Here is a 26624-nt window from a genome sequence, read left to right as displayed (position 1 = left end):
TGGCTCAAGACTGAAGCAATTAACTTTGAATGGATTAGCTGAAAGAGTCAATTAACTTGCCAATTTGAATTTCTAATTGCTTAATGTGCAGTATTGGGTATTTCTGTTTCAATTCTTCACGCATGACCTCTTATTTATGCCTTTGTGTCTCCAATTTGGAGTTGCCGGCGGAAAGAATATTCTTCCAAACTTTCCAATCCCCCGCCAATGTTTGATTATTGCATCTTTGAAGCAAAAAGAAGGACAAATTGGATTTTGTATGTCGGTGCCAAGGCGGCGCGAGTGAGCCTCGGTGCGACGGAAGGACTCCCGAAAGCTCTTCGTCTCTCAGCGTTAGCGTCTCTCAGCTCGGCAGGTAATGGCATCCGTGGTGCGGGGTTGCCAAGTGCGGACGCGCCCCCTGACTCCGTGGACAGTCGACACGCTGCGACTTGTCTCCTTCTGTCTGCACTCTCTCCCGCCCGGAGGGGACGACAGAAAACCGCCACGATGTCTCCAAACAACAGGGAGAATACAGTTGTGCTCAGACGTTTACATCCATTCGACTAAATCATTCACACGGTGGTGCTGAAGTTTTCTCGCCCAGGGTTGGGACGGCTCCATTGTTTTTCATCCGGCATTCTCGTTATCAAGATGTGTAATATTTGCTTCATTAATTAAGCTGTTGTTCAACCTGAAATTGGTTAATTCAAATGTATTTATTCTTTTATTGTATTCAATTATTGGTAAATTAATGTTTTCTGCATAAAATAAATATTTGCGCAATAAGCTGTTATAGGCATACATTTAGCATGTATTTATTAGTTATTTAAAAATTGATGAGTTTCTTTTTTAAAGAATACAATTTTTAAACAAGAATGTAATTGTTTTATTATTGCAAGGTGTTTTGCATATTCATTTAACATGTATTTATTGTATTAAGTGGTTGATTAATTATAATTGAACGAATTATAAACAACCCAGCCATTGTGATTGTGAGAAAATTATAAACATTGCGAGAAATTATAAACAAGAGAATTTGAAAATGAGTGCATTATTCTTTTACTGAAATAACATATTTCTGCATTTGAACTTTTTTTCCCCCTTCTCTGCTCTATGAATGTCTTTTTTTTCTTTTTTTTTTTAATAAGTGGCCCTTGGCTCAAAGCTTTGCCCACCCTTATTCTAGTCTTACCTTGACAAAGCCAAGTGCCTATTAACTTGTCATTAGTAATCGGGATCGAGTGCAGCTTTTGCAAAAAGGCCTCATTGTCAGGGCCAATAACGGGAAAGTACAAAAATCATCTAAGAAAGGGACTTGTTAATTGACACAAACTGGGGAAGTCTTTCGGAGCCACGTCGGCAAAACTAGACTTCAGTCCGTTCAAACAATTGTAGTTACAAAGTTATTTACGAGCGAAGAAAATTCATTTGTATTGTGTAAAAATATCTTTTCAAAAAAATTCAAACAAATGTTTGGTGCCATGACTATTTCTGCTGTCATCTTCACATGAAGGTTTTCCAATTTTCAAAAGCACCACCCGGGTTAATAGCTGAAATGTTTCCAAGTGTCGACACTGCCGTATCCCCCCCCCCTCCCCATTGTGAATGTATCACACTGAAGTGTAAAACAAGAGGCGGAAGCGCGCCAATTGGGGTCGACACCGCTTTGCAATTGAGGCTAATGCAGCATATTCAATCATAGGCTCTAGCTCAATAGTACTCAATGACATTTTCTTCTAGCTTTGTGGAATAAGCGTAATATCGCTGCGTATTGTTCGAATCGTTCACACTTTGAAGGAATGCCCCAGAGATGTGGACTGGAGGCCAGGGTTCTTAGCGCAAGGGGACGCCGGGAGTGTTTCCTGCGAGTCCAGCTGTCTCTGGAGCTTTAAATCCCTTAATTATGAGGTCAGAGGAAGTACTCTCGCGAGAGCAATAAACATTGTCTTGTTCTGCACATTCACCGATCCCATTTGCCGCGTCCTTCCCCAGCCCGCGCCCTCAAAGAAGAAGAGTTGAAACGGGACGCGGAAGGGAGGGATCGTGATGGATGCAAGAGGGTTGGCGGATGAAATCCAACAGTTGAAGTTACAAACGGGACAGAAAGCACAGAAGCACGATGTAAATGTGTGATTGTGATACGTCCCGAGGCATAGGGACCTAGCCCATGCAAAAGACTCGAAATTGTTTAAGAATTGGCTAAAGCAGTGATTCCTAACTGGTGGAAAAGTGGGTCGTCCGACCCATGGTGTGTCACGGACAGTTGGTAAAAAGTTACATGTATTTGTATATTTTTATTCAGGCTTTTTCTTCAGTACAGTACGTGGGTGTACCAAGTTCCAACACGGAACGTATTAGTTCAGCGACGGCATATGTTGCTGTTTTTGTGCTCTCGCGCCTGGTTCACGCCTTAAACAAATAGTGTAGCTCGCTCTCAGGCTAGCGGAAGTCACGGCCAGCAATATTCTTTTGCCCGTACGTCAAACTCATTTGAGAAGCCGTTTAAAAAATATAATATATTGTACATGCCCAACAAAAATAAATATTGATCATAAATATTTTACGACTTTGCAAAATTGCATACATGAAAAAAGGAGGTTGACTCGGGCTACTGGCAGGATGCGCTACCCAAGTGGAAGTCTTAAACGAAGACTCGTAACTAATGTGCCCTCTAATTGTTTGTGTGTCTGAACAAACACACTAAGCCCCTGATCGCTCGCTTCGACCACTGTGAGCAACATCAGACGTGTGCACTGTGGTCAGGTCAGTGTCACGTCCATTGAAGTTACATGGCTTATTAAAAGAATCAGATAACATCATTTACATTCCCTTCAGAACACTTCTATTGAAGTGTTTTTGCAAACTTACAATGAAAATGTCAACAAACTTCAAAGGCACATCTTTCAATGCCCAGGTCCTCTCTCTGGGCCACACGGTGTTGTTCAGTTAAGTGTGGTATTTGTCGCTTCAATAAAGTTTGCAACTCTGTTGTGCTTTCCTAGCATTACTGAGGCACCATCGGAGGTCAGCATCACCATTCTCTGCAGGTCCAGTGCACGCTTGGTGTAAAACTGAATTATTGCCTGGACAATATCTTTAGCGGTGCATGCTGACAGCTGAATGATGCTGCCAAATACAGTTTTATGGTGAACGTTATTTTCCTCCCTGTATTTAAAGTACAGAACTAGCATTTTGTGCACTTTAATGTCTGTGCTTTCACCTATGATGAGGGTGTGCCAATGTGCATTTTTAACATTACACACCGTCTCATCCTTTACAATTCGATTGATATAATTGAACCTATTTTTTGCTACGCCAGCTTTCTGGTATCCTCCGGTACTTTGCCACGTGATTGTGAACTTGTTGAACCGACAGCAGAGATGCATTCACGTTGATGGCTAGCAGAATATCGTCGATGAGAATTTTGACTTGCTCTGGGTTCGATTTGTTTACCAGCGTCAGCTCGTTCGACGCTCTCCCCCAACAAGGGACCGATCCCCATTCCCATCTTACACCTGCGCACAATTCCAACTGTTTTCAAGTGACTTTTGTGCTGAATGTGACGCTGGAGGTAGTCCAGCTCCCATTCCGGCCACACTTTTCCTTCCAAAAGCTCGCTTGCTACTTGGGCTTCGCAACATGTTTTGCAGACCAGAGCTTTCTCGCTCGTAAAAGAGAAACTCTCGACCACTTTCACCGCTTTTTCTTCTATTTGCACATGTTCCGTCAGCCATTCCATCTTAAGAGAGCAGCATTTCTTTTTTACTTGGGCTTGGTTTGAGGATACGTCGCTCCCCGCTCGTTTCGGCATAATTATCGAGGGTCAACATAAGCGGCGTGTCTAGCTCGTCTTCGCTCTACGTTGACCGGTGGCGGGCGGCGCATACGGACGCCGTCATTGTCAACAACGTTGACAGGCTGCGCAAGTACATATGTCAATTGTGCCATCGGATGTAGCAGCCAGTCACCCCTCACTCATTGAATCACATTGCAAAATAGCAAAAACTGAATAGTTGTATGTTCTAACGCAGAAATCTCTGTGCGCGGAGTCCACATCAGCAACCGCAAGCACGCGCGCAGCTTGGAGGGAGCAGTGCTCGTAACGTATTTTATTGACAGTTATATAGAATATTGTGTACAGGAATCGTGGCCTCGTGTTACTTTATACGAGCACTTTATGGGAATCCGTGCGACAATTTGTTCTGGTACATTTCCATGACATACCATTGGGGGGAAGCCTCATTTCAATCCCTAACCATTACTAATCATCTAAACAGCATCATCGCCATATGCTCTCATTTAAGAGTATTAGATCGGCAGCCACAGTTATTTCCGTTCATGAAAAGATAGCCGGTGCTTCTCATCTGCTGGAATCACATCAGCTGCACCTGTGCCCACAAACTGGGTACACAGGTGCAGAGGATTCCCTTGACAGAGGGTCCCCGGTAATTGCCAGCACCACGCACCCGTTCGGTCTGGGCATGCACGTTCCAAAAATAATATGATAACAACAAAGAAACCGCAACAAGTCACCCCAGGGGCGTCTCTTAACAAGATACAGATAAGATATAGAAGGTGCTTTGTTGTCTTGAGGACCTTCTCCCCATAGCAGTCAGTCTTACACGGTAAAACGGTAACGAGTGACAAAGACGGCAATGACATGAATTTGGATTCCATTCCATTTAGGATCAAGAGAAGCATCATCCTGGTGATGTGTGTTTCTCTGCAGTATCGCACACAAGACTTTGGCCACCACTAGCTTTGTGGTTTTCATCATTTTGACATCACGAAAGCAGGATTAGGGGGAAAATGCTAAATCAATTCACGCATTCACTGCCGTGGATGTATATACTCGTAAAGTAGGGTTTTCAACAGGTAGGCCTGGAAAAGGGTCTCATGCAGCTGCTCTGCGAAATTCAGGTTTGTAAACCACTGGAATGACTGACAGATCCCTGCAGATGGTTGATTAATTTGGACTCGACAGACACAAGATTTTGAGTAGCAAATCAAGATTAGGCCGTGAATCACGTCGAATATGAAGGAGAGAAAGGAACACAGAAGTCGGACCCGTTAATACCAACATTTTAGCATATTGACGTATGGAGCCCCCGAATGGCTCTGGTTATTGGAGCTGATTCATTTGCCTTATTTGGGTGTATTGTGGCGAGTCATCAAACTTCTCAAACTGCCCAGAGGCAACGATGAAAACGGGTTTCGCCAATTAGCACCACCTTACTTTCTAGCCTATGTGGCTGCAATTTAGCAATTTCGTACAAAATTGTCAATGCTGTTAATTTCGGGCGGTTGTGGCTAAAACCTTGCAGTTGGGCGCTGGTCGAAAACATTTGTTAAATATAATACAGCATGTAGGATAACAATTCTTGTGACTTGAATACGTCACTCCAAGTACTTGTATCAAAAGCGCACATCGCACGTTGTCAAAGCAGCAGACCTTTGTCGTGCTGCGCTTTCATACAACTTGAACGGCATAAATGATGACCCTGCAGCGGATTGTGAGTCACTGTCCCTTGAATCCTTGTGTTTGGTGCTTGTTTCCATGGCGACAAATGATCCATGTTTGCTTTCCAAAAAGCATTCTGGTTGCACCATTGTTGGTGCTTCATTTCAACCCAAAAAAAGCTTCAAGGTCAGAATGGTGATGCTGTGTTGACAGACACGCACCCCTGGGATTTATTCGCTGGATGTGGGACCACTCACTCATTGCGACAAATAACTTCTTAACTATCCCCTCACTTACACTCTGGTCCTATAGATGTTTATAATTTGCATAGCCACTCCCACCACACTTCGGTTGTACAGCCGGGTCCACGACGCTTGTCCTGTAAAACTGTTCCGGCATAAAAGGGATAAATTAAACATTTAAAGGGCATGTTTGGATGGCCCGGATTCTACAGGAGAGTTGATTTAAAACATTAAGGTTTTAAATTAAAGTTTCAAGACAGGATTAGGGTCACAAATGGAATTTATAAGCCAGTGTTAGAGTTTTTCAGTTAGGGTTTGAAGCCAGTGTTAAAGTTCTAAGTTAGGGTTTAAAGTCAGTGAAGGGGTTTCCAAGCGTAGTTTAGGGATTTGAAGCTTAAGTTAGGTATTCAAAGTAGAGTCTCAAACCGGGGTTAGTTTCTTCAAAGAAGGGTTTCAAACCAGGGTTACGGTTTCAATTGAGGGTATCAAGCCAGAATTAGGGATTTGTGCCAGCGTTTCAAGTTAAGGTTTTAAAATAAGATTAGGGTTTCAAAGTAAGCATTCAAGAAAGTGTTAGGGTTTCTTCAAATGGGGTTTCACGCCATGGTTAGGGTTTCAAATTAGGCTTTGGGTTTTGAATGAGAGTTACTAAGAGTAGTTTAGGGAATCAAAGTAGGGTTTCAAGCATGGGTTAGGGCTTCATCGAAGGGTTTCAGGTCAGGGTTAGTTTCTTCACATTTGGGTTGCAAGACAGAGGTTCGTTTCGATTTAAGCTTTCATGCCTGGGTTAGGGACTTAATGTAACGTTTCAAGGCAGGGTTCGGGTATCAATTTTAGGGTTCAAACCAGGATTCGGGATTCGGGCCAGGGTTAGGAATTCCATGTAAGGTTTCAAGCCAGTGTTAGGGTTTCAAAGTAGGTTTTCAAAACATGGGTTAGGGTTTTGAATTAACGTGTTTCGAGCATAGGTTAGAGATTCAAAGTAGCGTTTCAAGTCAGTGTTAGGGTTTCAATGTCGGATTGGTGTTGAGCCTGCGTTCGGCATTCAGTGTTAGGGGGTCAGACCAGGGTTAATGTCTCAAGTTAGGGTTTGAAACCAGGATTAGAGTTTCAATGTTTGTATATCCTTGACAATTACCTTTAAAGGAATACATGCAATCTTATCAATTGTCTGTATGTCGCATACATGTAGAACTGATGTAGAATGTACCCTGGAAGAGACACACAAAAAAAAACAAAAAAACTCCTGCTGTATTTTTTCCAAACGGAAAGGATCTTCTGCAGTGTCATTTTCACAGAATAAATTCCGTCTCGAAGCCAACAAAAGGGACAAATGAATGTCACATCCACAAGCGCTCACCTGACGATGTGTGTCAGTATGATTAATAATTCCCAGCAAAATAGAAGAGTCGAACACAATCGGAATTCCAGCCGAGATGTTTCTACCTCAGCGCCACTCCGTGGAAACTGAGCCGCTTTCATTATGGGAAGGAAGAGAGAGCGAGACGCCTGAGTTAGAATTTTTTAAAAACTGCTCTTCAATCTTTATGCGTCTTTAAAGAAAGATCCGCATTGACTTTAGTTTTTGCCCAAAAATGTTTGTCGGCTTCGGAAAATGTTCTTTCTCAGCGAACGTTTCATATTGTCTTTGCACTCGGTTTTGCACATTTTTGTCGCATTTGGATTCGGGTGTGTGAGTGCACGACTTGCAGAGAAATGGACTGAACCTATCAGCTGTGAGACCACTGAAGGAGAGACTCAGACAAGCGCCGTAATCCCTCACAGAAACTGTGTATACGGTTTTATTCTGTCGGCGGTCCTCGGCCTCACGCGGCAGCAAACAAGAGCGTGTCATGATCAATTATTTATCCCCCCAGTTTATGCAGCGAGAAGTCAAGAGCACTGATTGTCGAGGCTCACTGGCAAAGGTACTTGTCAGGGGAGTACAAACGATTATCCGGCTGGCCAAGGCTGGGATTTGACAGTTATTGTTGCAACTGTTAAGATTATTATCACATACTTGAGATAAGATTTTCTCGCAATAACAAAATTGTATTTGAAAACCAACAAAAATTTAAAAAAAAAAAACATCACAATACAGTATGTAAAAACAACTTTAGTTCAAGTTAGGGTTATAAACCCGGGTTCGGGATGCAAAGTAGGGTTTCAAGACAATGTTAGGATTTCAAAACTGGATTATGTTTTAAAAAAAAAAAAAAGGGTTGTGGTTTAAAACTAAGGTTTCAACCCATGGTTCTGGTTACGAACAGGGTTGGTGTTTCAAAGTAGGTTCTTAATGCTGGGTTAAAGTTTCAAAGTAGGGTTTTAATCATGGGTTAAGGTTTCAAAGTAGGTTATTAATCCTGGGTTAAAGTTTCAAAGTAGGGTTTTAATCATGGGTTAAGGTTTCAAAGTATAGATTTTTTATCCTGGCATTATGTTTCTAAGCAGTGTTTCAAGTGAAGTTTCACTAGGTTTAAAGTAGAGTTTCTAAATTGGGATGTTCAATACCAAATTGTTTTTTTTTTTGTTGTTGTTTTTTTTACCACTATGAGTATTCCATCTTGAGTGCTCAGCAATACCGAGTACTGATACCACTTGTACTTTTGATACATAAAATTTCAATTAACACAATGACAGATAATTGTGACTTCTGACGCACATGATTCGCCGATGTTTCAAACCGCCGCAGTGTAGCACCAAATACTGAGTCGGACTTAGTCGATGCCAGATATTTTTTGCCTTAAATATCGGTGGCTGGTGCCGACAGCCTTCACGAGTACCCTGATACCTTGAAATAAGGCCGGTATTGGCCCGATACCCGGTATTGGTACTCGCACAATCCTAGTTTCAAAGTCAGGTTTTCAAGCCAGCGTTGAAATTTCAAGTGATTGTTTCAAGCCTGGGTTAGGGTTTTTAAACAAAGGTTAGGGTTTCAAGCAAGAGAGCCTGTGCCTCTATTTGCGTGAAGTCTATTTTGTCGATTCGTGGGCCGGTTAAGACGACTCGATCCCGTGCTGCGCCGGGTCGCGGCGGCTTGTCAGGAAGCTAATGGAGTGTCCTAAGGTTAATTTCCAAGCACATAAATCCCATCAATAAGCAATTAAGAGGTGCGGAAGCACAGCGGCGTGGGGGCCAGTGGCGAAATCCCCAAGATGCCTTCAATCAATTAATTGCTGTGACATGTCTGTTTAAGCGCACCTCATAGATTTCACACATTAAAGCCGTGCGCCCAAAATCCACCGCGTTGACCTTTGTCGTTATCTCGCGGGGCCGCACGAGCCGCGGTCCAATGATCATTTCTGACGAGAAAGCCGGAGACCCGCGGTCACGTCGTCCTCCGCTCGGGCCCGCCAAACAAATTCTCCACGTATCGATTGAGATTCTGGCGAAAAACACAAAGCTGACTGATGTGATGGATGACTCGCAGCTGCCTCTCTCTGCTTTAACGTGCGTGGAGGAAGTCTAAGGTCCTTTCATCTGAAGGACAAAGACTTTGTTTCCACTTCTGAACCATAATCTCAAGAGTTAGGGTTTCAAACCTTGGCATGGGTTTCAAATGTGGGTTTCAAGACAAAGTCATGATTTCAAGTTTGGGTTTTAAGACAGGATTATGGTATCAAACAAAGGGGAGGGTTTTAAATTCGAGCCACGGGTAGGAGATCGAGTCAGGGTGGCGATTTCAGTCAAACATGAGTTTGGGATTTAAATTTGAGTTTCAAACAAAGTTTGAGTTGGGATTCCCATTAGGGTTTCAAAACGTGGTACCGATTCATAGTAGGGGTTTAAGTATGGTTTACGATTTCAAATTAGGTTCTGTTTTTGAATTGCAGTTTCAAACATAGGGCAGGGTTTTAAATTAGAGTTTCAAGCCACGGTTAGGGTTTCAAATTAGAGTTACAAATCAGGGTTAGAATTTCAGAAATGGGTTGGGGATTCAAATTAGAGTTTCAAGATATAATTCTACGTTTTAAGTCATGGTTAAAGTTTAAAGAGACAGTTTCAAACCTGCACCAGGGATTCAAATTTGGGTTTCAAGTTAGGTTTTATGGCAGGGTTAAGGTGTCAAAAAAGGGTTATGATTTCAAATTGCAGATTCAAGTCAAGGTTAGTGTTTCAAAGTAGGGTTTCTAGTCATTTTTATGGTTTCAAATTAGGATTTCATTCCTGAATTACAGTTTCAAGACATGGTTAGGGTTTCCAAGTAGAGCTTTAAATCCGGCTTAGGGTTTTAAATATGGGTAAGTGATTGAAATTTGAGTTTTAGTCCTTGTTTAGGGTTTCAAATTAGAGTTTCATGCCACAGTTAGGCTTTGAAGGGTTAGAAAAATGATTTAAGGATTCAAATTTGGACGCCATGGTGGACGACTGGTTAGCACATCTGCCTCACAGTTCTGGGGACCGGGGTTCAATTGTGTGGAGTTTGCATGTTCTCCCCGTGCCAGGGTGGGTTTTTCCGGGCACTCCGGTTTCCTCCCACATCCCAAATACATTTGTAGTAGGTTGATTGAAGACTCTAAATTGCCCGTAGATGTGAATGTGTGAGTGAATGGTTGTTTGTTTGTTTGTGCCCTGCGATTGGCTGGCGACCGGTTCGAGGTGTACCCCGCCTCTCCTCTCGCCCCTCCGCGTGAGGATAAAGCGGCAAAGAAAGTGGATGGATGGATGGATGGATTCAAATTTGAGTTAAAGTCCTAGGTTTGGGTTTCAAACCTGGGTCAAGGTTTCAAATTTGAGTTAAAGTCCTAGGTTTGGGTTTCAAACCTGGGTCAAGGTTTCAAATTAAAGTTTCAAGCCATGGTTAAGGTTTCAAAGTAGGGTTTCAAGTTTGCTTTGAAACCCTAACGCTGTCTTGAAACCCTATTTGACAAAACCCTACCACTGGCTTAAAAGCTTACTACGAAACCCTAATTCTGGCTTGAAACCCTAACTTAAAAACCTTGTTTGAATCCATAAACCAGCCTTTAAACCCCAATTTAACACCCTACTTTGAATCCCTGAACCAGCATTGAAACAGTAACTTGAAAAAAAAATAAAAAATTAACACTGTCGTCAACATTTACTTTGAAGCCCTAATTCTGTCTTGAAACCCTAACTTGGGATGTTAACCCTGGTTTGAAACCCTATTTCGAAACTCTAACCCTGACCTGAAACCACAGTTTAATCTTCAATCGCAATCTCTCAATCTCTAATTCAGTGTTTGAACCCAAACTTGAAACCAGACGTTGAATCCCTAAACCAGGCTTGAAACAGTAATTTGAAAATGTAAGCCTGTCTTGAAACCCTAATTTGAAATCCTACTTTGGATCCCTAACTCCAAATAGCAAGGTGAGACGGCGTTCGTAGAGGAGCGAGCAATGAATGGAAATCCTTCCGAGGCGGCAAAGAAAATCGAATTTTCAACACGCGGCCGTTGAGTGCCTCGCCGTCGTGGGCTTGAATAGGATTGTGAATATTTCATAGACAATAGGGCGGCCGATTCAGGGAAATATCAACCGCCGTGCCGGCCCGAGTATTAAAGGTTTGGTGTTGGATTTCATACAGCAGATCATTGGAGGCTGTTTCAGAGCCGATGAGAAAACCTTTCACGTAAGAAACTACTCATTGACGCGCGCAACAATCTCATTTTATATTTATCGTATTCATGAACATAGCATGAAACACTATGAAAGCGTAGCCCTGGCATGAAATTCAAAACTTTGAAAACGTAATCATAGCTTGACAACCTGTTGTTGGGAAGCCTTGCCTGTCATGTGATACAGTTCCTACAGTAAAAGCTGTTCCACCTGACCATCTTCCTGTGACTCGCGTGAGACGACCCCCCGGGGCCGGGGGGGTGCACATATTCGCAGCCTCTCTGTTAACTTGTTAACAGGTGACGCTCCCTTCTGGATGAGCGTCAACACGCAGCACATCCCAGCGCTCGATTTGTTTGCTGAAGAGCGCGGAGGCCCAAACCCCTCGCGGTGCACCAGACACCTGCAGGGGCTGCAAAGTGAAGAGTCAATAAGGAAGTCTGCTATAATCATTATACATTGGCATTGGGGGGTTTAAACTATTTCTCGATATAATTATACTTTACAATCAACAATTTCCTTTAACAAAAAAATATATCTGAAAAACTTCTTCAGTGACATAAAATCCAGTTTTAAGGTAGGATTTCACGCTTGAAACCCATGGCTGAAAACAGCACTTTGAAACACTAATCCTGTCTTGAAACCTGAACTTGAAACGATAACCCTGACTTGAAACCATACTTTGAAACCCTAACCCTGTTGAAGCTTTACTTGACTTTGAAATTCTCATTTCAACCCTATGGGGCATGAAATTGGAAACCTTAACTTTGTTTGAAATCCTAAAACAGGTTTGAAATCCTAAATTGAAACCCTAACCCTGGCCAAAATCCTTAACCTTGACTTGAAACGTTACTTTGAATCCTTAACGAATTGGAAACCCTAGCCTTTGTTTGAAACGCATTTGGGTTTCAAAGCAGGGTTCAGGATTATGGGCTTCAAAACTTGGTTAGGCTTTCAAAGTAGTATTGCAATCAGCTTTATGGTTTCAAAATAGGGTTAGGGTGAAATTCATGTTTCAAATTAGGGTTCTAAATCAGGCTTCGTGTTACAAAGTAGGGTTTCAAAATTAGAGGTTTTCAGCCGAAGTTAGGTTTTGAAAGTAGGATTTGAAATCTGGGTTAAGGTTTCAAGTTCAAGTTCTTCTAAATCAGGATTCAGGTTTCATATCAGGTTTGCAAATTAAGGTTCCAAGACAGGATTGGGCTTTCAAGTTTGGATTTTCGACTAGGGTTTTAAATCAGGGTTTCCACATTTTAGAATTAACTGTAAAATTATCAATTTAACACAGCAATTGCGTTTTTTTTTTTGTTTTTAAACATTTCCCGTGACTGACGGCTCTGCTTGTGTTTTGTGTCCCCGTCAGCCCCTCCGAACAACATCTCAGTGGTGGCCGAGAACACGCCGGCGCCGTTCAGTCGATACCAAGCCCAGAACTTCACGCTGATCTGCACCGCCAAGGGTGGAAAGCCCGCGCCGTCGGTGAGTTGGGGGAACTCGTTTGTTTTCAATTTCCATTTACTTTTAACAAGAACGTCATACGCTGACAAGTCTGCAGAAAAGTCGTGAAAGATAGTAGAAGGGAAAAAAAATCCTAGTTTGACATCATCAGATCTACTAATTCATTCTACTAGTGTGCTGAAATATCTTACTAGTCATGACAAAGAGCAAACTGGTACATGGGCCCGAAGCTCGAAATTGATTTATATTGAATACATACTCAAACGGCTATACTTCACACTTTAAAGTAACACAGTGAAAATCATTCACAAGCTGACTTATAAAAAGAAAGGGTGTTGCCATGGCGACCCCAAAAATTCCGATGTGAGTGGACAAAATGAATTGGAGGAGCAGCCTGGAAACCACTTTGAAGGTTATTGTTCACAATTGTGCGTGAAATGTCAATTGGTGGTAAATTTTCACTTGGTGTTTGTGGTAAAAGTTTCGGTGAGTCGGTTTCAAGCAAAGACTAGGGCACAGGTGTCAAACTGGTGGCCCGGGGGCCAGATCTGGCCCGCCACATCATTTCATGTGGCCCGCGAAAGCAAATCAAAATTGCTCATGGTGTTCTGGTGTAATACCATTGAGATATTTGCAAGCATTTGTTTTTCTTACCAATCCCCCTTTGAAAAGAAATGTAATAGTTGAAAAACATGTTTTCATAGGTTTCTGATTTCAAAACTGGCTATTCATCAATGTGTTGCGCATCCTGTACGTAAATACAGCGTAGGAGGTAATCTTTCATTTATATGGGTTCACAGTTCCCTCCGATGGAAGTCATAACTACGATGTGGCCCGTGACAAAAATGAGCTAGGGTTTTAAGTGAGGGTTTCAAGACAGGCTTTTAAAATAGTAAGTTTAAAATCAGGGTTAGGTTTTCAAGGTAGGGTTAGCATAGCGAGTTAGGGTTCCAGTTCCAAATTAGGGCTTGGGTTGCAAATGAGGGTTTCAAGTCAGGGTTCAGGTTTTAAAGCCAGGATCGGGGTTTTAAATTATCATTTCAAATTTGGGTTTCAAGCCAAAATTTCACTTCCAAATTAGGCTTTGGTTTGAGAATGATGGTTTCGATTCAAGGTTAGGGTTTCAGGTTAGTGAACTCAATTGGTCGGTGGAACATCCTGGAACGTTTAGCACCAATGTAACATCCCGTAATTTGTTACTATGGCTTCAGAGCTGCTGCAATGTAGAGCAATCCACGCAGAATCACAAAGAAACATACAGCATATGACCTTGTGAAATCTGCCATGCTGTAGCGTGTAATGGCAGGGACGCCATGTTGATCATATGCACTCAGAAATCATCATCATCATCACCATACATGATTGCTTCGATGTGTAAACGAGCCAGGCCAGTCCTCCAGAGTGAGGCTGTCCCGGGAGCTCGAGAGCTCCGCCCCTCGGGTCTCGGGTCATTAATGAGTCATTAATCATTGTCCACACACGCGCATGCTAATGGCCTCCCAGCCACGGCGCTCGCATCTCCAGCGATTAGAAACCTGGCGAGAAGTGAACGCAAGGCGAATGTGATTTCCTTCTCTCAGGGTGGGGGTGCTGGCACCTGTGCTGCACACCGGGACGACTATTGATTGTGACGGACCTAGCCAAGTTAAAAAAAATATATATTAAATGAAATCCATTTTTTTTCAAAATTAAATGTGAAATCAGTTTTGTTGTCAGCCTTTCAGCATGAACACTTTTCAGCTATGATTGGTCAAGCTTTCAAAGTTTATTTTTGTCAGAAAAAAAAAACTGTTGATATTGAGGGCAGTCTGGCAGATAAGGACAAAGTTTTAAAGGTTAAATCAGAACATTTATTGGGTAATTTTGGTCAGACTCACCGTTAAACCAAGCCAGCGGTGCCTTGAAATTAGAGTTTAATTTGTTCTGTGACCACACTCGTATCAAATCATCTTTCCCCTTTGAAGTGAATTGATATGCCTTTCATCTATTCTAGCTTCCCCAAAACAGCCAACAAAGATGTTGAAATGTGTGGGGGGGGGGGGGTTTAATCAGGGAAAATGGCACTCTATAATACTGTACTTTTACAAACATATAGTAATCGCATAATTATATAGAAAATAAGTAAAGAATTAAACTGTGCATCATGATTAATTCATTGCGACTCCTTCTGGCGTGTGTGACTTGGCCACCGGGGGCAGTATAAAACAGACATGCAGACATCAACGAAGAAGACTTACACTCCACTACTGCAAGTGACTCGGTAATCTGCAGTAATATTAGCCGAGTAATTTAGCATTTTCAAAGAGGTTATTGTTATCGTGTCTGTCTAGATGTGTTGCTCCACAGGTGGTTTTCCAATATTTCTTCCTTAAAGCATTATAACATTAGCACATGCTGTAGATTCTATACGTTTAGCCTGTCTCCAGCTTTTCCTCTAATGTGTTAGCATAAGCGAGCAGACTTCAAATCCAACTCATGTGCTTGTTGTCAATACGGCACGTGTAATTCTCGTTGTTTGATGCTTGAAAGCTTTTTGGGCCAAACTGCTGCTTATTGTGACGTGAGTTGAGGTGAGCGCCATTTTGAGTTCTACCCGGTATCATATGACAAAGGTCCCCGAGTTCAAAGTTTTAATCAGAACGGCCATTCTACCGGGAGCACTTTTTAACCAATATCGGTCAAGCGTTCAAGTCTTCTCATGTCAAAGTAGAACACTATTGATTTTGAGCAATCTAAAACTGAATGAGTCTTCCTTTGCTTTCTTTTTAAAAAAAAAAATCCAAGCAGAGCCACTGCAGTTGTGTGTGACTTCCGGTAATGTGCAGCAGCAGAGGTTTCTCAGATATCTAGTGCTCGACTTAGACTTGCCATAGAAATAACAACACACCATCATTTCCGCATTTTCAAGCAATCGTGCTATCAGCGTACGTTTAAAGTGTGCGTCCGCGCCCACGTGTGAGTTTGGAGGATAATAAAGAGTGTGTGCTGCAACTTTGCAAAAGTCCTCCACCTTCATGCAGTGTTTTTGTCACAGAGCTAATCAGCCAAACTTGTTGTTCACTCCAGCGGATGTGACACACACACACACACACACACACACACACACGGGCGGACACACATGCACGCGCGCACACGCGCAGAATCGCAAAGAGAGGTTTAATCAGTCAGTACGAGTGAGAACACCTGTGTGTGAAGGACTCACTGTTCTCACAGTAGGAAATGAAAGGTTATAAGCGTGTGTGCGGGTGAAGCGTTCGTTGACATCTTAATACTTGACTGGAAGTCATCTCACCCACGTTTGCACTGGAACGATGCATGCAGTCAAGTACTTTTTAATGAACGAAAAGTGAATTTTTAAACTTCATATTTTGGACATAAGGTTATTTATTACTTTGTATTTTTATAATGCAATTGATAAGAATTTAGCGATTCCGATTCCAGTATCGATACTCCTTATCGATTCCCATTGCGTGAGGGAATGAAGTAAAACAATTGGGATTCTTTGCCTTCACTCTTTAATATCCTCTTTGGACAGAAAATACAACATATCCAGTATGCACTCATCTGTAATGTATCCTTCTCAGTATGTCAAGAGACCAAAAAGTATAATGCACCTTTTACGTACCTTACAAGATATCAAAGTGTCTTGGGAAATTGCCCAGTCCAGCCCTTATTGATTCAGAGGAAAGAAATTATTTGAGTTTTTCAGCTCAACTCATACAACAACTTTAAATATTGGGACTGACACTCGCATCATTCCTGCCAGAATATCAGCTCCCTTTTAATGCAACAGTTATAGAATTTTTTTCACTGAATAAATTTCCTTATCTATGACACTTTGGCTGCTCATATTTGGGAATATTTACAGTGCTCCTTTTCTATTCAACTCGATCCCAAAATTAATTTGGACATAAGACAACGAGTTTTTCTGTAAAAACAAACCAAACAAAAAAACTTATTTGACCTGGATTTATAAAATACCTTCCGCACAATTATAGAAACTCACTTTTTAGAAGCTGCCACCTCCAGAGAGAGTCGTGGGAGCCTCCCCGGGGGCACACACGAGAGATGAGCGTGAAAAGCGACGTCGCCAATGGCTGAGCCCTGGTCAAAGTGTTTATTTGTTTTGTTTTGTTTTGTTTTTCCCCTATCTGCTGCTCCCGCTCCCTGCGTTCCCCTTCGCTGCATCGGCCAAATAACGACGGAGAAGGAGGCGCTTGAAGCCCCCGCTCAAAGCGCTACTTATTTATTTTTCCTAAAAGGAATCCATAAGCGAAGTCGTCAGTCAAGCTAACATACAATATCGAGGAATTAAATTGCTTGGGAACCCGTTCTAAAAGAAATCTCTCGTATTATGTATTAATAATCATAATAACAAAACAGCAAATCCTTGCATAGTTGCAAGTCACTATTCACAAATTCACCGATTTGCCTTTTTTGTGTGTGTAACCTTACACCAGCTATTCGCTTCGAAATGTGCTTATCCCCTCTCTAAATAGGAAAGCAGTACAGTAATTGGTGTCTAGAAAGTATGTTGAAGTGCTACATTTCAACTAAGACACACGCTTTTGTATTTCAGGGAGGAGCTAAATGTAGTCCGGGTTGTTAGTGGAAGTTACAGAGAATCTATGTCACGTTTTGTTTTGTTCTTTCCACATCAGATCATCTGTAAGCCTTTTATTTTTAAGGGTATAATACTTGTTAGTTTCATTTTTTTTGGATCATATAGTAGTGTGTGGTATACTTAAAGTTTAAACTATTCATATAGACGATACTAAACGGCAGGGCTCGGTCACCATCCATCGCGTATAGGAGGGGTTTACTTTAGTCATAAATCAAACCATTTATTTGTTATACATTTGATAAAAATAAATTATAATGTGCCAATCCTTGGCTTTATGCATGCCGTGCATAAATATGGACGCTTGTTAAGAGAAAGGGATGAGTCGCTCATTAAACAGCAGAATGTGTCGCCGTCATTTAACTAAAACGTCGTTTCGAGGGTCATCATCAGATTTTAATGGCTTTTTAAACTGTTTTAACACTTCAGAAACAGCTGAAGCCCTTTGATAGCCGGCGTTGTATTATTATGCCTGTCAGACATAATTCTGATGTTACAAATAAACGTTACAAATAAACATGGCGGCCTAGACGTGATCTCATCATAGAGAGAATTTATTTTGTTGTTATTTTGTTTTATTTCATGGGAAAGACACATTGTGATTGGTTGTGACAAATGAACTGACTCACCTCCCCATGCAAATGATCCCTTGTTGCTAGGCGACCTCTCATTTCGTAATTACAGAAAGCTTTGAGTCATTTTGATGAAGCCATGTTTTGAAGTGCGCATTAGTAATTTCCGTTAATACATCCTTCCAACATGATGATGACACTCACGTCACATTGACATTTAGGAACTATTTTTGCACCCCGCGCGTGTTCATATTTCGAGGCACGTTGCCGTGATGATGATGACGAGGGTCAGCGCTAATAGCCTCTCAGTGCCGCTCATTGCGCATTCTCTGATTGGAGAGGAGCAAAAAAAAAAAAAAAAAAAAAAAAAAGAGGGCCGATAATGACAAGGAAAGGTGGCGAAGTTGTCGCGATGAGTCTTTTCGCCACCTCCCCTCACATTGAATCTCAGAGCTGCTGTTTGGAAGTAAACCGCTTTTCAGGAATGAACCATGAGTTTTTCCTCTCTTTACACCCACAGCAGAAAGGGGAAGCCAACAATTTCAAGGAAAGGAATTAGAACGAATTTCTTCTTCTCGTCTCCTGCCTTGCCACCCAATATAGAAAGTAAGTTGCGCAATGCAGCCAAACGACACGGGCCGTGTCAATTGTTGATTCCGCAGGCTGCTGAAAATGGACGCTGGGCCACAAATGGCCCCCGGGCTGTAGTTTGGGCACCGCTGATCTGGCGAAAGTAAAAGTATGTGAACCTGCGGAAGGATCACTACCGTGTAGGTGCCGGTATACCTCCGAACGGCAGGCGGCAACTCTGTCCGCGTTCCTCCTTATGACCACGCGTCACATCAGCGGCCCTCTTTTCAATCAAAGCACGTTTTTGCGCTGAGAATGTGCTAATAAGCAGCACTGAAGTTGTGGCTGCTATGGGTACATAAGGAAGACAAACTCATCCCCCGACCGCCACCGTTTGGAGAGGCGTGCCTTCTGCAGTAAAATAATTATCATGCAGGCCAACGCACCATCAGACGCTGCAGAAAATACAGCTAAAGCCGTTGCTGCGGTGAGTATAAAAAGGAAGACAAACTCGCGGTGCGGCCTCCGTCATCCCCTGACAGCGACGCTTTGGAGAGACGTGCCTTCCGTGAATTTCATATCTGCCGACCGTTGCGTACGAGCACAAACGGTTGAACATGTTCACCGGCAATGTTGGCGGAGGACAATGCTCGCACGGACCTTCTGACAGCGGCTGCATTTTCGAGCGAAACAAAACGATCGTGGCTGTTGATAACAACGGTGACAATAAACATGATAGACAGCTCAGCAGCCCAGCTGGCGATTGTGATTCTGCCTCTCTATGGGACGTTTCAGTAACAGTGAAAAGGGATCTCATTCCAAGAGGCATCCCTCACAGTTTATTAACGTCACCCCACAGTCATATTCCACGTTTGGACGTCACTGCTGCTCTCGTTCAAGTACAACCCCAATTCCACTGAAGTTGGGACGTTGTGTTAAACAAATAAAAACAGAATACAATGATTTGCAAATCGTGTTCAAGCTGTATTGAATTGAATCCACTACAAAGACAAGATATATCATGTTCAAACTGATAAACGTGATTGTTTTTAGCAAATCATCATGAACTTAGAACGCTTTTAGATTTCTTTCACGCATATTTGAACGCACATGGTGGAAAAACACACAGACAGATAATATAACATTACTTACAGGCATATATTCTTTGTCGTTGACGAAAATGACATTTATTAGAGCAACTTACCGTGCGGTAGAAGAGCAGAAGAAGAAGTCTATTCTTCGTTTGTCCAGAGGGGATGGGGAGGCTGGAATGGATTAATGGCATTAATGTCATTTCAATGGGGAAAGATGATTTGAGATGTGTTTTGAGTTAAGAGCACGGACATGGAGCACATTACTCGTAACTCAAGGCGCCACTGTACTTGGGTTAAGCAAGTGGTCACAACATATATTAGCATTTAGTATCTGTACTTACAATAGTTTGTATTATGTTTTTGTATTATGCATTACTTTATGATCTGTTCAATTAAATGTATTGCGGGTGAAAGGAAGGACCTATCTTAAAATTAATAACATCTTCTGGTGCAATGGAAGAATAATTTTGCACATGGGAAATAAAGGAACAATCCATTACCCGTCATGATAGAAAGTTCCCGTGCTGAGAATGTAATTGTTGCAACGAGGTTCTTTCGTGTATTTTTAAATTGCGCAGCGCAAGGCTTGTGTTTGTTCTCTGTTACCTTCATCATAATTCTTTTTTTTTTTTTTTGCCGTATTCGAATTGGCTTGTGATTCAATGTATTTTGAAGAAAATGTGTTTTTCGTCTGTATGTGTGTGCGTCGGCGAGGCGGGTTCTCGCATCGGGCGCCATTCAAGCTAGGACGCAAATTGTGCGTAGCTGACATAAAGCTTAATGTTTGACCAGCTATTCATACGCATGAACTTGATGTCGTTTGCCTGTTTTTGGTGGATTTTATAGTTGTTTAGTCATTCACACAGTTTGAAACGGGCTTTTTTATTTAAAAGGCTTCAGGCTGTTAGCATAGATGCTATTAGCGCCATACCAAAGTGTCCTTCCTCATCTTTTCCACTCAAGTCCCACCGCGGCAGGTCGGGAAGTGTTGCTGTGTTGTTATCTGCAATTTGCTATTTTCAGCAGCGATTTAATGAGACTTAAATGAGTCTGGTTGTTTGGAGCTTTTTTGTTGTTGTTTTTCTCATGACAAATTGCATGCTGAATGTCGGAAAATCACACAAGGGGCACAGCGACGTGCCCGTGTCACTGTGGGAAATGTAATGTTTATATTTTTTTTTACACGTATCACAGTGAGCGACATCTTCCGGCAGCCTCATAATCACTTGAGGAAAATTAATCAGTGTGTGCGCTCCCATTTGAAGACACTTCACGTGTGTTGTTTCCCGTTGCTGCTTGTTACCAACGCCTGTCAAACTGAGCTACATGTTTGGAAAACTACATTTTCACAGCTCAAAGGAATAAACAATAAAACAACAATACACGTCATGGTCAGGTCGTTAGATGGGCTTGGGATGATGTCAATATTTAAAAACACAGTATGGCGCTTGCTGCCTCATTTGAGGTCAACATTAGGACAATTTTATGACCGATCCACTGAAAAAGTTGAGGGACTCTCACTTGACAATTCTGTTTTGACGTCAGCCCAAAACACTACACAATTAAATGTGATTATACCCTCTTGAAGAGGAATATCTCTCTGGCAATTCAGGCAAAAGATGTGGCAAAGAAAATCAGTGACAGACATAAACAGCATCTACATTCCCCAAAGATAATATAATCCGCATGGAATGCACTAAAAACACTCTCATGGCGTTATATGTCTATTTCGGTGTGCACAAGCAGTATTTTCATCTGTGTGTGATCTCCTCGTAATTTTTTTTTTTTAAAGGGGGGGGAGAGAACCGCAGGGCAACAACAACACCCCCCAAAAAAAGTCTCTCACCTCCAGTGCAAAGCTGTCAATCCTCATTTTCCGTTCCATCAACTAGCAAGAAACACATTTAGGGACAGCTTTGAGAAATGTTATTCAAAAATGAAAGAGCGCACTCTGCTCCATTTGTTTCGATTTCCCATTGGAAATAACCTTTATGGACTAAAACTTTTACACAGTGGTACCTTTACTCACGAGTACACCGAGTTGCGGTCGATTTGTTTGAAGTTCCGCAATGAATGAGGCTAGGCCTATTTTTTTTTTTTTTTTTCAAAGAATCTTGTCAAACAAAAACAGAAGCCAGTGAAAACTCGCACCCTGCTAGCTGCACTTTGCACTTCTCTCCCGATTGGCTCATCTGATTTGTTTGAGGCTATTTGGTAACGGTATCGGTGCGGATACTGTACGTCTGTACTCGTACTTGTGAAATTGCTCAAAAACTACGACGCTGATAGCACTTTACCGGCCCGACGTTACTATTCTGCCCTCCCTGAGCATGTAGTGTGCCATTTGGCAGAGAACACTTCTTCAAAAATAGTCCGCATGAGCTTGCTTAAGGCTGTTTCTTGACCCGCCCAATTGAATTTTATTTTAAAACACAAAATAAAGACAATTACACATTTTGTATTTAAACTTAACACATTGTCCGCTATGTTAATGCTAACACGTAATGTGAAACACCATAGTTCTACAGTTCTGGTGACTTCATAAAGTGCAGTAAAGCGCTTTCAGCGGACAATGTCGTGAGGTTACGTGATATGTCTGTGTAAGATGTGCAGTAGTATACAGTGTGATACGAGCTTATTTTGTTCCGTGACCATCCTCAGAACTCAAACAAAACCTGTATTTCGAATAATCTTTCCTCATTGAAATGCCATTAATCTCTTCCAGCCTCCCCTCAAAAAGCAAGTACAATTTGTGTATTTTTTGTATAAGGAAAGTAGCGCTCTATAATATTGGGCTTTTTCTTTTTAATAACAACATAATTAAATGGAATGTAAAGAATGAAACACTTTGTGCTTCATGATTAATGCATTACGGCTCCTTTTGGTGTGCGCACCTTGGCCACTGGGAGGCAGTATAATAGAATCATACAAAATGTAGACGACTTTCACAATGACCGACTCAGTAAGCTGCACTAACAGGCCCGTCAATATTGGAATTTTCTGTCTACACGTTGCACCGTTTGTTTTCCGATATATAAGTAAACTTTAACTGGGCGTGGCATTAAAGAGTTTGAAGCCTCTTTTTCGAAGATTTATTCACTTTGCCAAACTGCGGCTCGCTGTGAAGTTGAGTTGAAGTGAGTTCGTTTGCGGGCCACTCGTATCTCAAGGCACCACTGTATTCGAGTGAAAAGTATGACATGTTCAATATCAGTTTGTGTCTCTGAACAAAATTTGATGGAAATTAAACACATTTTCATGACAATTGCAAGATTTTATGACATCGTTAAGTGTCGGTATTTGGTATCGGCAAGGACTCAAATGTAAGTAGAGTACCCGATCTGAAAGAAAGTTCAGTGCATCCCTAGTGTCTATGATCCGCAGATACGTACATGCACTTAAGTGAATTTATGTGGCCACTAGCTGCACTTGGCACCTTGAGGCTCGCTACCTTGAGTGTAGAAACAGCAATAATGAGTGCAAACAAATATGAACATGAATTTAAGGAATTGCAGCCAATGATGTGCTTACATTCACATAGTCTATGGTCCCCGGATTGCAGTCCTAGATCACGTCGTGGCGAATGAGTCTTCTTTAATGTGACAACTAATTGCTCCCCTTCGGCAGCACCACAATACTCGCAAATGTAGTTCATCTTAGCATTGCAAGCATTCAGATCCCTACGTACTTTTCGGAGCACGCCTGCCTATGTTAAGTCTGTTCATGCAAGAGAGGTGATGTATTTTTAGACAACGCTATGTTTCTTTTTTTTTTTTTTTTTTTGTCGTTTTGTAGCTGAGGTCATGTTTGCAGCAACAAAAGCGACGTCATTAGCTTGCAAGCCGGGTGGTACCTGCATCAGCTCAAGACGCTCGCTCGATAATGCACGTTTGGTGTCTGTGGCTATGTTTCTGTGGATACCAGTAACCCTATTATTATTTCCACATCAGTGTATGTGTGAATGATAGCATTGACATCACTTGAGTCTAGCGTATTCCGCGTTTAGATGCACCTGTGCTATTATTATCGACTGTGCGCACATGATCTGCTCTCTGGAACTTTAACATCTCGTCTTTTTGCCTCAAAGGAGACATTGAAAAACTTTGTAAGTGCTTGGATACAAATAGTTGGGTCTCTGGAGTGCCTGCCTATCCATGAAGTGAGAAATTAAACAAGTACTGTACCCTCTTTTTTTATCTGCCTATTTCTATAAATGTTTGCGTGAGCGAGCCCTCTTTTTTTTATTTTGCTAATTTGTGACATGAAAATATAGCTAATTGACATGCTAACTGCCCCCACACTGAGTTTCTCTGAGATGACCTGGTCGCTAGGCTGGTTGAAGATTTGCCACTTTCAAGCAGGACGACACTGAAACATGATCTCCACACAGTGACAATGCAGCAGCATGTTGATTGAAGTGCTGACTCCATGAGAGAAAACATTGTAATCTCCCTTTTGCCTTTGTGTTGGTTTGTTTTGGTTTTTTTCTTCCTTAGATTCGTCGCTCCGATTACAGAACCCCCCCCCCCCCCCCCCCCTGGCTCCGCCCCTACTTGTCATGGTAATGAAAGCCGTACTCATCGTTGGCCCTGGCAGTATATGTGAGTTCTGGCTCACTTGCATGAGACAGGGCTGCCCCCTGAAAGCAGGCTAATTCGACCAAAAAATAGGGGAGGAAGTAATCAATAAGTGTTGACCCTTGCGCTATTTTGATTAAAGCATGCCACATGCATGTAATTAAGACACCTGAGAACTGTCTAAGTACAGTATGTGCTATTGACCAACTTATTTTTTTTGTATTAAGGACACTCCACAGAATTTCTTCATTTCCTTTTCGGATTTTTGAACAACAATCAGCCGTGTCCACATGGAGGCAACTGCACATTAGATTTTTTTCCCATATATATATATCTAAAACCAGTTGTTCTGTATGAGATGGAAGCTCTCCTTTGCAAGATAGCAGCAGGAAATTGCAGATAAGAACAACATTGAACAGAAAACCATTACGAACAAGGTCAATAAAATAACACAAATATTTAGAGCAACATTACTTAAAAAGTTACTTGTGAGGATTGGTTGAAAAGCAAGCAACGAGGCAAGTTCTTTGAGTTCCACGTATTTTTGAAGGCCATTCATTACAGGAAAGTAAAGCAGAGCATGAAAAAGCCTTTTGTCCGTGCTCGCTCCTGAAAGGCGACACAATCGCTTCACCTCTTGAAAGGTGGTGTGATCTTTGTGAAATCACAGAGCAGATGTAAACTGGCAGCATACTTACAATAGCCTTGTACGTGAATGGGTACCAGTGATTAAGTCTTTGTACGGCAAGTGAAGGCCAGCCAGCCTTAGTATATAAAAATAAAAAATAAAAATTGTACCGGCATTACCAGATAACTAGCAACCCTTTATTGCTCAGTGACTGTTTTTTTTTTTTTTTTTTGGTCATTGTCTTTATGTCTCCAAAGTGTTCTTTGTCAATTGACTGTCTGTTGTCGTACTAGAGCGGCTCCAACTACCGGAGACAAATTCCTTGTGTGTTTTTTGGACATACTTGGCAAATAAAGATGATTCTGATAATAAACAGTGATATGTTAATGTTTTTCAATTTCTATAAAAAAATAAAATAACAAATGAAATGTGCTGTGATATGCAGAGTCTAACGTGCAATCAGTGCGCAGGTGGATGAATGTAAAATAGGTCCTATGATCCATCAGATGCAATTATAGCATAGACCAGACGTCTTCTGGCTTCAAAGAAGAAACAAGACTTATTTATGGAATTAAATCCCAATATAAACCGGGGTTATTGTTTTTTTTAAGAAGATACTGTAATTGACATGAGTTTTTAAAGGCAAAAATGATATTTCCCACAGGATTTACTGGAGAGGTGGATTGGATCCCTGAGGGTCAAAAAGACCTTGAGTTTGACTTCTATCTTTTAAATTGTTCGTAGCCGGAGGAGATGTGAGTTCAACTGGTTTTGTGGATTTTTTTAATTTTTATTTTTATTCGGTATTACCGCAGTTCTGGTCACCTTAGATTGCTTAAAGACTCTCTGTATTTATGACACGAGGCGAGCGTGGTGACTGGTGAAGGATCCAAATGCAAAACACCAAACCATGGGAAAAGTTTGAAACGATTTTAATAATCTTTAAGATTAGCTGTGAAAGGTCAATTCAAAGCCAGCATACAGAGCCGTTCCCTTCACAGTTAAGAGGGTCAGGCTTTGAAGAAATTGTTGCCAAAGTGGTGCAATGTTCCATAATCCACAGATAGCAGGCCAGAAAAAAATCAGATTTCCCTGTTGTCTTAATCCACAATTCAAAGAGAGGAGAAACAGCGAACTCACACCTTTTTGACATTGTAACAGAATCCCTAACAGCCACAGGGGCAGGAAGAGGTAAACGTGACAAGGCAGAACTGTCACTGGGTTGTGTTGTAACCTCTTGCGTGTATGATTTCCGGATACTCTGACCCGGATTGCATCATCAACAAGGCCTTAAATAGGGATGTGGAGCTGACTGTGTGGAGCTGACTGTGGCTCCAGCCACACCAGATCCTATACAGGATAAGCAATAACCATAATTAATGGATGGGCCTTGAGAGATTTCAGTGCGGGGATCCAATCACATTTATACATGACCTTATATTGGCCTGGATCCAAACAAGAGTCGACCGACCTCAATGGTTTTGTCTCCCGTTCCTTCCCAAATAAGACGTACAGTCTGTCCCCTCACGCAATTCAGTGTTTTGATGATTTGTATTTTACAGCATATGTTTGTCGGGGACCAGAAGCTCCAAACAAGTGATGTTTTGTTTGGAGCTGTTGGCGTCCTTTCCTCAGTCAGCGCCCCAAAATGTAACTCGGGCACCAGGCGGAGCGAAGGCCCTCTTGGAATCGCTGTTTATTATTATTAGTATTATTCCCACAAATTAATTGCCTTTTTGAGGGCCTCAAAGAGCTCAAACGCACCAATTTTTAAGCACAATTGTTCTTTTTCACAACTTCTTCTGATAGCATGAGGAAGTTTTGACGATCATTGCGAGGATTC

General features: G+C 41.8%; 1 protein-coding gene across 3 annotated transcripts in view; it reads left to right on the top strand.

The window, feature by feature from the left end:
• Positions 1-26624, top strand: part of igsf21a (immunoglobin superfamily, member 21a) — a 168681-nt gene that overhangs the window by 121070 nt on the left and 20987 nt on the right. For all 3 annotated transcript variants that reach the window (XM_061689109.1, XM_061689108.1, XM_061689110.1), the window contains exon 5: positions 12625-12740. In XM_061689109.1, coding sequence (XP_061545093.1) covers positions 12625-12740 — 116 coding nt within the window. The remainder of the gene's footprint in view (positions 1-12624; positions 12741-26624) is intronic.

Source organism: Phycodurus eques, chromosome 10, assembly GCF_024500275.1.
Source record: "Phycodurus eques isolate BA_2022a chromosome 10, UOR_Pequ_1.1, whole genome shotgun sequence".
Taxonomy (NCBI): domain Eukaryota; kingdom Metazoa; phylum Chordata; class Actinopteri; order Syngnathiformes; family Syngnathidae; genus Phycodurus; species Phycodurus eques.
This window is presented reverse-complemented; position numbering and strand designations above follow the sequence as displayed.